The sequence below is a fragment of the Mugil cephalus genome, chromosome 11 (assembly GCF_022458985.1).
Source record: "Mugil cephalus isolate CIBA_MC_2020 chromosome 11, CIBA_Mcephalus_1.1, whole genome shotgun sequence".
Classification (NCBI taxonomy): Eukaryota; Metazoa; Chordata; class Actinopteri; order Mugiliformes; family Mugilidae; genus Mugil; species Mugil cephalus.
Genome location: NC_061780.1, coordinates 8,547,858 through 8,562,207, shown reverse-complemented (window position 1 = coordinate 8,562,207; position 14,350 = coordinate 8,547,858). Strand labels below are relative to the sequence as shown.

Genomic DNA, 14,350 nt, shown 5'->3' with positions numbered 1-14,350 from the left:
CTCAGAGTGGGACTGACCAATCAGCTTCACCCTCTTACAAACATAAACATTCATGTTCAGTCGCACCGTGAATTAAACCGGCTCTGATATAGACCAGAAACCGTCTTATTTCATCAGCTATTTTATCGGTTTTCTGATCCTCTGCACGCATGTTTTACTACCCGCAAGTTTTAAAGCGCCACACAGGATGTTTTTCTACTATCTGGTGAGTAAAAAAAAAAAAAAAAAAAAACGCTTTAATCTATAATGCTAATTCATTTTATTGTCAGTGGTAGCTGGACATAATTAAAATTACGACGGATAGCGGTGGTAATTTATTAGAAACCTTTCTTAGACATCGTTGTAGAGACCCGACTTAAACACGGGGTTTTTGTCACATTAAATTCATTATAAAAAATCGTCCTCTCAGTATTCACAAACGCGCTACGAAGACGTCCAGGCTCAGTTAAGTGGAGACATATATTCTGTTATGTCCTCTTAAAACCACGGGGAACATCGTTCAAGTCGTTGAAAAGCTGTTTTTTATTGGTCCCCCGTATTCCTGGAGTCTGGTAGAGGTGCGCGATGTCCCTGTTTATCACTTAACGTTGTCTTAAACTTGTTCAAGCTACTTCTTCAGATTCTATTCTATTATAGTCAATTTATGCATATTTTCACATATATCCGCATATCCAACATTTAAAGACGTGGTTAAATATGTAACAGAAAAAAAAAAAAACATGGCGGGAAGTGCAGGTGCACCAGATGAATAAAAACACTGAAGACAAAACAAAAAGTATGAAGCTTTGATCTCCTGGTTTATGAAACAGCTTTGAATAATACATTAAAAAAAAAAAATCATTTTTAAAAAATAAAATGTAAAAAAAAGCAGAACCACACTCACTTCCAGCACTTAGATCCAGATAGGACAGACTGGTCTGAGCTGTAATATGATGGGATAGTATCCTTAGTCATGTTGCTGCTATGAAAGTGTTGTGTATGTGTATGCTGTAACAAGTCATGAGGATGCTTAAGGACCTAGATCATAACCATAAACAAGCCACAGAAAAGTGATCTATCAGAATATTTTCTATATCCAGACATTTACTGTATGTTGCTCAGTTTTACTGTAGTTTTAATAGTGTGACTAACATATTTGTGGGTTTAGCTGCAGCATGCTGGTCCATTGCATTCTTGTCTGCACTTGTTCTGCACTTGGGGCTCATAAATTCTCCAGTCCCACTTTAGTCTTCTGAGCCTCGATAAAACACGACTCCCTCAGTGCTCTTTGCCCGTTTCAGGCTGGTGGCTACAAAAGGCATCAGAGTCCCTCGACGGGACTTCCTGAAAGTCAACGTTAAAAGCACCTGGTAAGTAGCTCTTCAAGTCATCATTGATCATAAATTTCTGACTGTGACAATAAAACCAATCCCTGTCCAGCGACGACATCATGAACTACGTGCTGGAGCAGGTCCCGCCGCCTCTGCCAGGTCTGCCGCGACCTCGCTTCTCCCTCTACCTGTCCTCTCAGCTCCAGTACGGCGTCGTCGTGGTCTACCACCGACAGTGTGTTATCCTCCTGGGTAAGGACGCTTTCGCAGGCTCCACAGAGGTGAGACGGGTGTGTTGGTCCTGATGCTGAACTTGTCTCCCTCTAGAGGAGCTTCAGTCCATGGTGGGCCAGCTGGTGAAGCAGAGGACTTCACAGCAAATTGATATGGATGTCCAGAGCAGGTGAGAACAGGTGCTTAACACGTCCACCTGCATGTACTAGCGCAAGATAACACCGTTCCCTGCTGCTGGGCCTCCTGTTTTCTTCCAGACAAGCTCCGGTCCTGCCAGATGCTCTGTCTCTACAGGAGGAGGCAGAGGGAGCTCCTGACCCTTTCTTTGGACTGATGCACCTTCAAGAACCCATGCCCAGCCCTGGTACCCTGGCAGAGGTGGCAAACAACCAAAGAATGACAGGAGATGTGTCTGAGCAAAGATAAAGCTGAAAATCATGTGAAGAGTTGTTCATACTTTGTTTCTCAGATGAGTCGGGAGTATCAGAGGGAGGAGTCTCCTGAGCATCCTGAAGCGACCAGTCCAGCCTCTACTGCTGCTGCTGCTGATGCCGATGCCGATGCTGCTGCTGCTGCTGCTGCTTCTCCCGTTTCTCTAGAAAGCAGTAAGGCAGCTCAACGTGCTGTAATGACATGAAACTAATGATCTCATAAGGCCACTGGGTCGGTGCAGCAGTAAAATTAGTGCATTGTCAAAAAAAATAATAAGCAAGACTCTCGAAAAGGAGGCCCAGACGACTGCATCCAACACGCAAGATAATATTCTCTATCTATCAGAATTGGCTCGCAGGTATTTTGCGTGCATCCCTTTTAGCATCAGGCAGGTGCTTCGATCAGCTCTCCCTCCCAACTATATTGACAAACTCATCAGACTCATGGTTGCCTATAACCGAGGCTACATCAGTGCATATGGCCAAATAACAGCAGCATGTTCAACACAGCTTTAGAATGATAACCTGGTCACAGAATACAGGAAGCTTTATTAATCCCCGAAGGGCAATTCAGTCACTACAGTCCACCATCTATAACCATTCACACAACAATAATGTGCAGCGGGAGAAGCATAATACAGCCTGGGTTCAAGTACATTTAATACAAGGCACAAAGCAAAATACAGAGTAATCAAATAGTAATAAAAGGGAATACACATTTTTTAAAAAGATAGAAAATAAAATAAAAAGATAAAAATAAAAAGAACAGCCCAGAATAAAGGGTAATATGTGCTTATTAGAAACACATATTAATAAAAAAAAAAGTGCCAAGTTAAAAGATGAGTAACAAATAACTGCCTGAATAAACAGATGAATGAATTACACACAGCCATTCTCTCTAAAGTGCAGCGTAATAGCTGAAGGAATAAATGATCTTGCGTAACGGTTTGTCTCAAATAGCCCCGACCAGATGGCATAAGAACAAATTCATTTCCTAGAGTGGTGTTGGTTCATCAGACACGTTTCTCCCAAAGACATGTGGATACCAAATCATTTTGGAGCAGACTTTCAGAATAATATTTAAACATTTCTGGTGCTTCACTCTTATGTTACCAAACCAACAAATAAAAGAAAATGTAAGAGGGCGCTGAGTCTATACTTAGAAGGCTCTAAGTATAGATTTGTAGATACCAAAGGAATTAATGGCACGTGTGTCCACTGACTCAGAGTTAATTTCAAACCTCAGCTGAGAAACTGTAAAACAAAAATAACTGCACCCATATATTTATAAGAATTTATAATCTCTACACCATGAATCCTGCCTGCTCAGGTATCTGTCACATTTTTCCTAAAACCAATAATGAGTTCCTTCATTTAAGAGACACTGAGGTCAAGAAGGTTGTCGTCACCCCACTTTACGAAAGCAGGAAGTGCACGTCCGTGGTCTGACCCTGCACCCTGGAGGAGGGACAGCGGAGCAGAAGATGTCACAAGAAAACTGTCCTCTTTAAGAGACCTGCAGCTGGTAAAACAGGGCAGGGAAAAGGGTTTGGAACACAACTGTGTATGTGCATCCGATGCTGCTTCGCTCCCGTCGTCACTGCCTGTGTACACAGAAGGATGAGGCTGTCTGAAGCTGTGTAGGAACCACGGACTGACAGGGCAAATTTGAACTGAGGGACGCATTCTCACTCATCACAGACTGACTGCATGACTTCTTGTTCTGAGCTGTGGGACATGCCCGCGGCCTTCTCAATGTAGAAAGAGCTCAAAAAGAGAAATTTTAAATGATCTTAGTTTATTCTAAATTCTTTATTAGGGCTTGGGGAAAGGTTAAGTTCGTGTTTCTGTATGAATGAATGAATGAATGAATGAATGAATGAATGAATATCCATTCCGGCTGCCCCGTGATTTGGAGTCAGCTTTGACCCCTCTCTGACTGAGTTTGATGTCCCCCTCGGTGCAGTGATACACACAGAACAGAGCTCAGATTGCTAATCCATGCAGAAACGCCGAGTGGAACGCAAGGGATCGGCTGGGTCAGGGCAGAGCAGACCGCCTTCAACAACATCCTCTTAATTGGCAGAGGCCGATACCACAGAGTCAGGAAGCGTAGACGATGGAAAGCACTTTAATTTGTGCTTGATTAGTCATATCCTCTCCGGCTGGCCTCATTGAACTTTTATTAATGCCATCCATTTTATTTTCCACAGGCATTACCGCATCACCGGACACCATCACTCTGAGGGAGACGGAGCCTGTTGCCATCCCCGTTGCAGAGGTACATCATGGAAACAAACACGCGTTTTGACGTGAATGTTTGAGTCCAGTTTCTCATCTTTCCGTCCATTCCTTGGTGTTTTCATCACCGATAGTTTGAGGGCGAAGAACTTGCTATGCAGCATCCGGACATTGTGGACTTCCTCTTGGCCCAAACAGATCACTTCCCTGAAGGTGTGTGGTAAAAACCAAGAGCTTCTTATCCACATGGCCAACAGCAAGAGAGGACGGACACATTTTTTTTTGCTTTTGTTTTCCTTTAACCGTTTCTAACAGGAGACGTGGAGCCACCGAGACAAGAAGAAGTGGCACCATCAGAGCCAGAGAGAGAGCCGGAAATGGAAAGAGGAGAGCACGACCTGGGGCAAGAGGAGGGAACGAGGGAGCTCCCAGGATCCACTCTGGAGTAGCTCATCCACACTCACGTCCACGGAAACACCAACACGAGCACGCGCACGTCAGCTGACTGTGTTTTTTTGTGTCAGATTGCAGCCCACCGCCACCTCCGCTGAAGACGCCACGTTGCTGCCGCAGGAAGAGTCAGGACTTCCCACAGAGAGGCCCGGACCCCCGACAGATCAGCTCACCCCCGTGTCCGTCCCCGGCCTCCCCTCCCCGCCCTCTGTCGCGGAGGAACGTCAAAGACGTCTAAGAGATCTGGAGTTAGAGGTGCTGGTGTTTGTGACGCATTTCTGGAAATAATTCATAAATTATTAATGAATATCTTTTTATATTTATATTAGTAGAGGCACAAAAATGTCTCTAAGATTTCATAAATGTATCAGTTGCGTATTTGCAAACACAAATACAAAGGTTTATTTATTTTCCACACTCCTTTCACCACCAGGATATTCCTCCTCCACAACCGAGGACCAGGAGGAGGAGGAGGAGGCAGCTGATCTTCTTTGACCCGGAGACGCAGCTCTCCCAGGAGGCCCTGCAGGAGCAGATCGACAACCCCCTGACCGAGACCAGGCGGCCTCCCCTCACCCTGCCTCCTTCTCGAAGGCTTCCTCCTGCCGCCGATCTCTTCAACAACCCCTGCAACTGTCAGTGAACGAGTAAACACGCGCGCACAAAAAACACCAGCTGGCGTTTTCAGGTGTCCTCTCGGGAGGCTGAAGTTAATAACATTTCCCAATAAATGCAGAGCTACGTTCTCCTTGACTTCCTGTGAAATGCAGCCTGGTGATGTGACCGATGTGACTGAAGCTTCTCGTCTTTTGTAGTTTTTTTTTTTTTTCATGCCGTCTAACATGTGACTAACTGTGCAACACAAATTATATTTTTTCCCCGCACTTCTCACATTCAGCTGCAGCCACCGCTCTATTAAAAGACGTGACTCGAGTAACCTTTTCAAAAATAAACCACAAAGCTATTTTCCCCAGCAGCCTTGCCGGAGGAGATTGAGTCTCTATGGAGACCGGCCGCGACCATCACACCTCTCTCAGGCTCAGACCTGCAGCCCGGGGACAGAGGGCCCGAGTCCACTGACTCTGAGAGGGACGGACAGCCAGAGACGGTGGAGGAGGCTGAAAGAGAGGAGGAGAGACTCGGGCTCAGCCCCCAGGAGGTGTGGGGAAGCGCTTGTTTGTCCTGTGACGAGGTTGATGTCTGCGAAGCCTTTTTCCTGGAGTAAACTGATGTCGTGTGTCCGTGTGTGATTACAGGTCCAGAGAGAAATGGCAGAAGAAGAGATGTTTCATGATATTTCAGGTAAAATGTCGTCTGCAGATCAGAACGCTGACGCAATTGCACCAAACAAGCAGAAACAAAGCTTGGATTTAAACAGGAAGCTGCTTGTTTGTGTTTAAGAGTCTTCATCAGTGTGTTTGCACTGTGCGACCCAACGCATTCGCTGAGGTCAGAGGTCGGTTCTGGCATGTTTCACTTGTGGTTAAGGGTTTGGACGAGCCTCCGGGGAACGGATACGAGGGAATAAAACGTCCTCTAAAGTCCTCTGTATGTGTGTCCATTCAGCCCACGGTACACTGCCACTGGAGGTCTCTGACCAAAGGGAGGCGTCTCGAGAGATCTCCCCCATGCCAACATCTGAGAGAGAAGGGTGGGTAGCAGGGAGATGTGTCTATGAATGCGTAGGTCAAATCTTTAATGCCTGTGCACATTTTTTTTCTCGCAGGTCCATCGTCTCCAGGTCTGTCTCTACTCTACCCGACATCCCAGAGGTGCTGGATGAGCTGCCCGGACAAGCACCATCAGAGACTCCTGAGTAATTAGCATTAGCATTGGCAGCTCGGACACCGGAATGGAGCATTTCCACGGTTTTGCATGCATTTTGATTTGCAGATTGGCGCTCACAGTCACGTGTTTGTGTGTGTCCAGGACGCTGCCAGAGCTGGACGAGGGTGAGACGCCGCCTGTTATTTTTCAGTCTCTTTTGCCGCCTGACGCCGACAGCCGGACTGTCAGCAACATTTTTCAGAAGCTGCTGGGTGAGAGGCTGCCGCTTCGCTCCTCGTCTCTTCGGCCCATCAGTCACGTTGAAATCGTGTTAATGTTAAAGCATCAACACCGGAGGAAGCTCTTAAATCAATATGTGAGCCCAGAGTAACGACGTCTGACTAAGAAACCTCAATTAAGTCTCTGAAAAAAAAAAACGGTGTCACTGGGTTTTAATAAATGCATCATTTCAAACTTAGACAAACGTAGACTGTCGCACGTTTCTTCACACGTCTTATTGGAAGTTACTGACTTCTGACTTTGTCCCTGTGTGTTTAGAGTGTTTATCGGCCAGGACGATGCGCGCGCAGCAGGACGTACCTTATGGCGACATCATCATACTTCCTGGTTCCAACTTTGAAGAACTGACTTTGTAACACAACAATTCAAGCACCTACGAGCCGTTCTGTGTTCACAGCCAGACAGATGAAATCTGCATTTGAACGCAAAACAGTCGTAGAAGTTAAACGTTTTGTCAGTAATCATTTCGTAAAATTTGTTATTACTCTGTGTAGTTGCCTTGTTAGAAATGATCTATGTTTTTTAAAGACATTTTGTGGAGTTTTTACTAATTTAAACAGTGTTTGCATCATTGTTCCTTGTTGCTAATTGTGACCAACAGGTTATATGAACTTTATAACACTTCTAATGAATATTTAACGGTAGTTTTTAATGAACTCGCCTGCGTAGCCTCTGTTTAGTAAAGTGTTCTTTTGCACTTGAGCTGCGAAATAAAAACTTTGAAGGAGCTTTGTTGGTTATTTCTGTAAAGAAAGCACGCACTGTATATTGAAAGACATCCGCAGCATGTAGGGCAGGACAGGTGTGGCAAAACATGCTACAGGGGTTAAGGAGGTGCAAGGAGGAGAGCAAGTAAGTTGAGTGAAACTAGATCTCTCCCCCCCCCTCCTCCCCCTCCTCCTCCTCCTCCTCTCACCCACATCTTGATTCTCCTCTAAAGACTTTCTCAGGGGGTTGTGACCAAAGTTTATTATTAGCGTCTGTCTCAGCTAGCTCGCTCCCTGTCTCTTCGTCTCAGTCCTGTCTCTTGCTCTCTGTGTTTGTCTGTGTTTCACTTGTCCTCTTCACTTTCCCACTGTTTGATATTTTGTTATTTTTTTTTTTACTTTGTTGTTTTCTTCTCTGTGTGTGTGTCCTTCCGCTCCTGGTTTCTGCTGACAAAGCCGCGGGCTGTTTCTTTTTGATTCGACTCCATGTCCTCTATTTTTTGTGTGTGTGCCGCTGCTTTAACATTTATTGTCCCATCCTCTGTGCGCTACACTCCTCGTGGTCTAGTGTCTCTGCTGCCGCTTCACCTGCATCTCTCCTTCACCTCTGCGCCAACATCTCTCCATCCACTCCTCTTCTACTCCAGCTCATCCTTCCTCTGAGGAGACCTGCACTGCTTTAGAATGGGAAAGACAGAGCTGTGCTCTCTTTATAAGGGGTTTCTGGATTGCATTTGCCTCTGCCTCTCTGTGAGTATCTGCATGTCCCGTGCATGCGTTTGCTGTCACTTCCGCCACTTCTGCCTCTGCGTGACTCACCTTGGTTCTGCAGATGCATCGCGTTGAATGTTTTTCATTCCCGCGCGCCCTATATACGTGCAGATATGTTTATATGTGTCGGTGCTGATTTGGTGGCCCTGGCGTCCTGCGCCGAGTATCCCTTCACCTACACACACGCTGTGCTTCTGATATTAATAACAGTGGATGGAAATAGAGCCTCAGCTCCAAAGAGGCCAGAAGTCACTTGACATTTCTTATTAACCTCCTTCACAACGCTCTCAGGTCACCGCAACGCTTTTACTGCGGCTGCATTTTGCAGGTTTGTGGAAGAGCGTGAAGCCGTGTGTGCATTTACAACAGGTTTGATGCATCGGTGTCAGTCAGGTGCATGTGTTCAGCCGGTGAACTTTGCCCTTTTGGGTCTAGAGGTCAGATGTTACTCAGTGTGTTTTTAGTTGGAGCGTGATGACAGTGAAAGCGGCAGGCTCTTTTTTTTGTTGTTGTTGTTCCACCTATCTTGTGAATGCGGCTGGTTTACAGCGCGGCAGCAGTGAGGCCGCCACCGCCGACAAAGAGAGGGACACTGAAAATGGTCACCTGATCTACGAGAGCGGGGACGTCCTCGAGGACAGATGTGAGTACAGCTGGAAGAGTAAGAATCCTCCGTAAAACGCTCCAGCTTTGATTCGATCCCAATCTGTCTTACAGATGAGATAGTCGACACTTTAGGGGAGGGGACCTTTGGGAAAGTGGTGCAGTGTTTGGACCACGGCAGGTAACTATTTCACCTAAAAAAATCAAGGCTGCACTAATATGCACGCGTTGTTACTTTAAAACGCGGTAACTTAACACACAGAGGAGGAAGTCATATCGCGCTGAAGATCATCAAGAACCTGGAGAAGTACAGAGAAGCAGCCAAGCTAGAAATCCAGGTGCTGGAGAAGATCAGTGAGAAAGATCCCCACAACAAGAAGTGAGTTGTTTGGGATTCTGGTCATTTTTGAGGTGTACCCGTTTCCCGACTCACGTAACATTTCACCCTCTGTGTTTGTCTCCGCATCAGTTACTGCGTGCAGATGCTCGACTGGTTTAACTACTACGGCCACGTGTGCATCTCTTTCGAGCTGCTGTCTCTCAGCACCTTTGATTTCTTGAAGTCAAACAACTTCCTGCCCTATCCAATAAACCAGATCCGACACATGGCCCACCAGATCTGCCACGCCGTCAGCTGTGAGTCCAGTGTGTATCACACCAGCTGTGCAGCAGCTTTTTTTTTTTCTCATGTGCCTCTGAATCAGCGTCAGTGACGACGTTAAGCAGATTATTCACAGCTGTCCCACAGCAAGCAACATATTTAGAAGGCGTCTGTTACCTGAAGATGATAGAAGGCGTTTTCAGGCCGTCTGTCTGTCCTAGAAAGAAAGGTCAAAGGTCATTGTCTCCTCACACAACATGTTCTCAGACATACAGACAATAGTATTATTGGACACAAATGTCTAGTCTAATAAAATGACGAGATGATGATATTTCATATCCCAAAGGTCAGATGTCAACTTCACTTTGACTCCATTAATTCACAAAAACACTTCTATTTCTTCCTTAATTCCTTAAGTTGTTTACTGACATTTTCAGAAATGGGAAAGATAAATGGTTCGGTAATATATTGCAAAGAAGTTGTAGAGTTTTGATTTTATAACCTGTCTGAGGAACATCTTGATAGCCTTCAACAGCCTTATTCTTTAACTAAACCTGCACATGTCCTGCATCAACTTAGTAAGTTGATTATCTGTTAATGGTGGCCTCTAGACACCAATGGTTGTCTACCAGCAGTGTCCCCATGACGTATGCCTGATGTTATCACTTGAAAAGCAAGCGTCATGAATTCCCGTATCATAACCACAGTCAATCAATCAGTCAATCAATCAATCAATCAATCAATCAATCAATCAATCAACCAATCAAACTGTATTTATAGAGCACTTTTCATACAAAAGATGCAGCCCAAGGTGCTTTACATAAAAACTAAAAAACAACAATAGATTCAAGAGACCACACACATATGTAAGCACACATACACATACACACACAAATGCAGATTCAAAAACACTGAGTCATTAAGAACAGTGAGGAAACGCTATCCCACACTTGAGTTAAGGAAACACTAGAAAGATACAAATACCAACACACAGTTTGAACAGTCGAATAAAAATGGTGGGCAGTAAAATGTACTATACGCTACAAAAGTGATTTCAGAAAAAACATATGTTTGGGACTGAAGAGTCTCTAATAAGTATATTTTCCAACATTCAGTGAAAACGTGGTCCTGTTTTGTTTGCCTACACAAACACAACATTAAAATGACAACACGTTACAATAATCTCATTCTGTTCAATTAAGCAAGAGTTTTCATTAAAGGTCTCTGATATGTGTAATTTTCCACTATGTCTCCCACTAACATTTAATTTTGTCTCTGGCTTAACGTGACGTCCAACTGTTGTACCAATAAATAAAATCTGACCAGAGGAGGGCGTCGACTCCTGATGAATCTCTGTTTACTTTCTCTATCCTCTCCCCCTCACTCCGTCTCTTCTGCAGTTCTCCATGACAACAAGCTGACTCACACCGACCTGAAGCCTGAGAACATCCTCTTTGTCAACTCAGACTATTCCCTCATTTACAACACAGAGAAGGTCAGGAACAACTGCAGGCGTGGAGGCTGGGGGCCGTCGGGGTTGTAAGGAAATCGTGATGTTAAATGAGCAGGGATTAATGACAACAGAACCCGGGAGATTTATTTTGTGGGTGTCTATTTTCATGCAAATGTGTCTCAACAGTACAGTGAGCCAGCCACCCACTTTTATTCCCTTTGAGTGCGTATATTTATTCAGGATGACTGCACGCTGTGTTTGTTGACCTCAGTGGGACCATATGTAGCATCTTTGAGGTGTTAATGTTAAAAAAAAAAAAAAAAAATGCTTTCTTCATGGGATATCACATTTTATTCCATTTTGTTTTTGTGTGTGGTTATTTTCTATTTGCAGTTTGTGCAACTACAATGAAAATTTGAACTACTCTACTTTTGTTGCCTTCAAATGGAACTTGTGGATGATGTAGCATTAGAACATGTGACGAAGCACCATCACAAAAATAGGTCAACTGCAGTAAATAAATGAACAATTGAAAAATAATTATCAGATTATACACCACAGCTAGACGACTGTTGCTGTCCAGAAGCCTTTGAGGCTAACATGTTAGCCCGCTAACGACTGTAGGAAAAGGTTGAGACTGTCTGGAATATCAACATTTTCAACAGACATTTTAGAAAATTCAAAAGGAAACCCTTCAACTACGTTACCATATGTTGTTGCTGCCTTCAAATGTAGCTGTGTTTGTGGAGAAATACACAGCATCATTCTTTCATCATGCCTTTGCATTTCCTGCGCTGAGTTACCAGTCGTTAGCATGCTAAAGTGTTAGCCTCAATGTATACCAGACTTCAGCACGACTGTTCATGTTATGTTAACAACTGAGTAGCAAACATTTTTTCTACATGGCTTCCCATGTCATACACACAAACTCACTCTCCATTTCAATCTACCTTTGCCATTTCTGAAATTGTCAACAAGCACAGACATTTCCAAACAACTCTGTTTATGAGGTTGTGAATAGCGCAAGGGCAAGAGGCTGTTATGGATTGACATGGCCTTGAAGAATGGCTAGCATTAGTTTGATGTTGTTTTCCCTGTCTACTGTTAGCTGAGCGTCGCTGACCATTAGTAGAAATCTGCTACAATGTACCAGAATCTAATCCGTACAAACGCCGTGGTATAAAGACAACATGTCATGCTTGTTTTGATAGAGTTTCTTTATCCCAGCTATGCTAACATCTGCCAGTAGTAGTTTAACATTAACATTTTTTTACCACCCTACCAGGACTTTATAAAGGTATATAAATATATATCTTTATTATATGTTTATGCAGTGTATCGTACAGACCTGACTAAAGTTGGCTTGTTTACAACACATGTAGCTCAATTTTTTTCTCTTTCAGTTTCTGTGTTCACAGCCATTACATGTTTACTGACTGAGTGTTGGTGTGACCAGAAATATAAAAATGAGAAATAAACTATCCTTTCATTAGAAAGCGATAATTAGGAGAGACTTCTCAGTGTTTCTGTTTCTCTTTCATTCAGAAGTGCAATGAAAGGAGAATAAACGACACCACAGTGCGTCTTGTTGACTTTGGCAGCGCTACCTTTGACCACGAGCACCACTCCGTCGTCATCTCTACACGTCACTACCGAGCCCCAGAGGTCATACTGGGTGAGAGATGTTGATTTAGCCTGGAGAGTTACCAGGAGCTGTCATTCTTGTCTGGTTGCTTACGGAGCTTTTCCCTCTCCAACAGAGTTGGGCTGGAGTCACCCGTGTGATGTGTGGAGTATCGGCTGTATCCTGTTTGAATACTATGAAGGCTTCACACTGTTTCAGGTCATATACATGTACAGTCTGTCCAGAAAGCATTCACAGCGCTTCACTTTTTCCACATTTTGTTAGTCTACAGCCTTATTCCAAAATGGATTCAATTGTTTTTTCCCCCCAAAATCCTACACACAACATCCCATAATGACAACGTGAATTTGTTTTGGGGAATTTTGCAAATTTATTGTAACCAGTGTGACAGAGCCTGAGCTTGCTGGCATGATATTCACTGGATCATTTATTTACTCACAGACTCATGACAATACGGAGCATCTTGCAATGATGGAAAGAATACAGGGGCCGCTTCCTCAGAGAATGATTCAGCGCAGCAGGTATCGCACTCTCATACATTGTCACTGTAAAACACAGAAACTCTTCTTATTTTACACCGTCTTATATTTCTTCTCAGAAAGCAGAGGTATTTTCATCGTGGCCGCCTAGATTGGAACGAGTGCTCAAAGGCTGGACGCTACGTTAAATCCAAGTGCAAACCATTAAGGGTGAGTTGCCAAGATTTGAAAATGAGCTATATTCACCCCTTATATAATGCGTTTCTGTTTCCCAGAAGTACTTGTTATCACATGGGACAGAACACCACCAGTTTTTCGACCTCTTGGAGAAGATGCTGGAGTATGAGCCTTCAAAACGCATCTGTCTTTCCTCTGCTCTGGGCCATCCCTTTTTTCTGCCCCTGCATCATCCAGGAAAGTGTCAGGTCTGGAGGAACAGCCGAGACATGAGCAGATGACCTGGAATAGCCACTTGACCCTATGTGGACCATATGGGTATTTTTGCGTGTTTTAGCTCTCTTTCAATGAATCATGTATTTTTGACTAATTAGTTAGTTGGAAATTACTTTATTTGATATTGTATGTTCAAAAGAAAAAGTTGAATTGAGGTGAGTGAGGCGGAGGTGGTTAGCTTAAGGTTAGCTTTAATCACTGGAGGCAGTGGAGGAGATGGAACTGATTAAACTGAAACATTCGAACACCCTCCGTTGAGGAGCTTTGCAGATGCATGTCAACCTGTTGGTGTTGTCCACAATGTCAAAAAAGGGAACAACAGTAAATGTACGGTAGGCTCCCCAAAAAAAATTTTTTGTTGTTGTTTTTGTTTGTTTCCACTTCTTGTCATGAACCTTTTCTGGTTAAAGCCAACCTGTCAAGCAATCAACATTTGACCCATGCTTAGCTGTCACACCCGAAGGCAACATGCTGTCAGGTTGCCAGGACATTGACTTCACATAAGCTCGCCTCTGTAATTTCCACCGTGTTTGATTTCCCATGATCCTTTACTTTGGGGAGATGGGGATCTGCCATCATTGATCTGCCTCCAGTTGATTGAGCCTGACGTGAGGAAGGGAATTGAAAGTTATGAGAAGGTAAATCAAGACCATTTATATTATATTGTTCATTTAATTATAAACAAAATTCTTTATAATGTCAAATAAGATTCATTTAGGAGAAATGTTTGCAAAAAAAAACAATTGAATCCCCTCCAATAGGAAAATATTTAAATCATAATTTGTCTCTAAAATTTAGAGGATATGAAAGCAAAAGCTGAAGTTATGTGATCTTTTTCTGTCACTTTACAGCAATGATTCGGGTGTTTTTTTCTAATAAATTTTGTATTGAATGTCGTCTTC

The 14,350-nt window shown here is 43.7% G+C and overlaps 2 protein-coding genes across 6 annotated transcripts; both read left to right on the top strand.

Moving 5' to 3' along the window:
- Positions 1-63: 63 nt before the first annotated feature.
- LOC125016824 (meiotic recombination protein REC8 homolog) lies at positions 64-7,445 on the top strand. 4 transcript variants are annotated; one of them, XM_047599556.1, is made up of 17 exons: positions 64-205; positions 1,281-1,349; positions 1,420-1,562; positions 1,638-1,713; positions 1,802-1,922; positions 2,014-2,149; positions 4,189-4,256; positions 4,351-4,429; positions 4,532-4,661; positions 4,741-4,924; positions 5,103-5,304; positions 5,647-5,828; positions 5,926-5,971; positions 6,236-6,320; positions 6,396-6,485; positions 6,599-6,812; positions 6,995-7,445. In XM_047599556.1, the coding sequence occupies exons 1-17, from the start codon at positions 150-152 to the stop codon at positions 7,082-7,084; spliced, it is 1,971 nt and encodes a 656-aa protein (XP_047455512.1). In that variant the 5' UTR covers positions 64-149; the 3' UTR covers positions 7,085-7,445. The 4 variants fall into 4 exon arrangements, with proteins under 4 accessions (XP_047455512.1, XP_047455514.1, XP_047455513.1 ...); XM_047599558.1 differs by having other exon boundaries at positions 5,644-5,828; positions 6,599-6,621; XM_047599557.1 differs by having other exon boundaries at positions 5,644-5,828; positions 6,599-6,708.
- A 275-nt stretch (positions 7,446-7,720) lies between these two features.
- On the top strand, positions 7,721-14,344 carry clk2b (CDC-like kinase 2b). 2 transcript variants are annotated; one of them, XM_047597650.1, is made up of 11 exons: positions 7,721-8,193; positions 8,764-8,857; positions 8,932-8,998; positions 9,080-9,196; positions 9,287-9,453; positions 10,819-10,913; positions 12,417-12,546; positions 12,632-12,714; positions 12,958-13,037; positions 13,115-13,205; positions 13,271-14,344. In XM_047597650.1, the coding sequence occupies exons 1-11, from the start codon at positions 8,128-8,130 to the stop codon at positions 13,451-13,453; spliced, it is 1,173 nt and encodes a 390-aa protein (XP_047453606.1). In that variant the 5' UTR covers positions 7,721-8,127; the 3' UTR covers positions 13,454-14,344. The 2 variants fall into 2 exon arrangements, with proteins under 2 accessions (XP_047453606.1, XP_047453605.1); XM_047597649.1 differs by having other exon boundaries at positions 9,287-9,462.
- Positions 14,345-14,350: the final 6 nt, after the last annotated feature.

What these genes read in the sequence shown, in the direction of transcription:
- LOC125016824 (XM_047599555.1), top strand. Translation starts at nt 150, where the DNA reads ATGTTTTACTACCCGCAAGTTTTAAAGCGCCACACAGGATGTTTTTCT. An exon ending in TAAGAGATCTGGAGTTAGAG is followed by an intron (nt 4,925 to 5,102) that starts GTGCTGGTGTTT and finishes TTTCACCACCAG; the next exon opens with GATATTCCTCCTCCACAACC. An exon ending in TCGGGCTCAGCCCCCAGGAG is followed by an intron (nt 5,829 to 5,925) that starts GTGTGGGGAAGC and finishes GTGTGATTACAG; the next exon opens with GTCCAGAGAGAAATGGCAGA.
- clk2b (XM_047597649.1), top strand. Translation starts at nt 8,128, where the DNA reads ATGGGAAAGACAGAGCTGTGCTCTCTTTATAAGGGGTTTCTGGATTGC. An exon ending in GGACGTCCTCGAGGACAGAT is followed by an intron (nt 8,858 to 8,931) that starts GTGAGTACAGCT and finishes TCTGTCTTACAG; the next exon opens with ATGAGATAGTCGACACTTTA. An exon ending in AGCCCCAGAGGTCATACTGG is followed by an intron (nt 12,547 to 12,631) that starts GTGAGAGATGTT and finishes CCTCTCCAACAG; the next exon opens with AGTTGGGCTGGAGTCACCCG.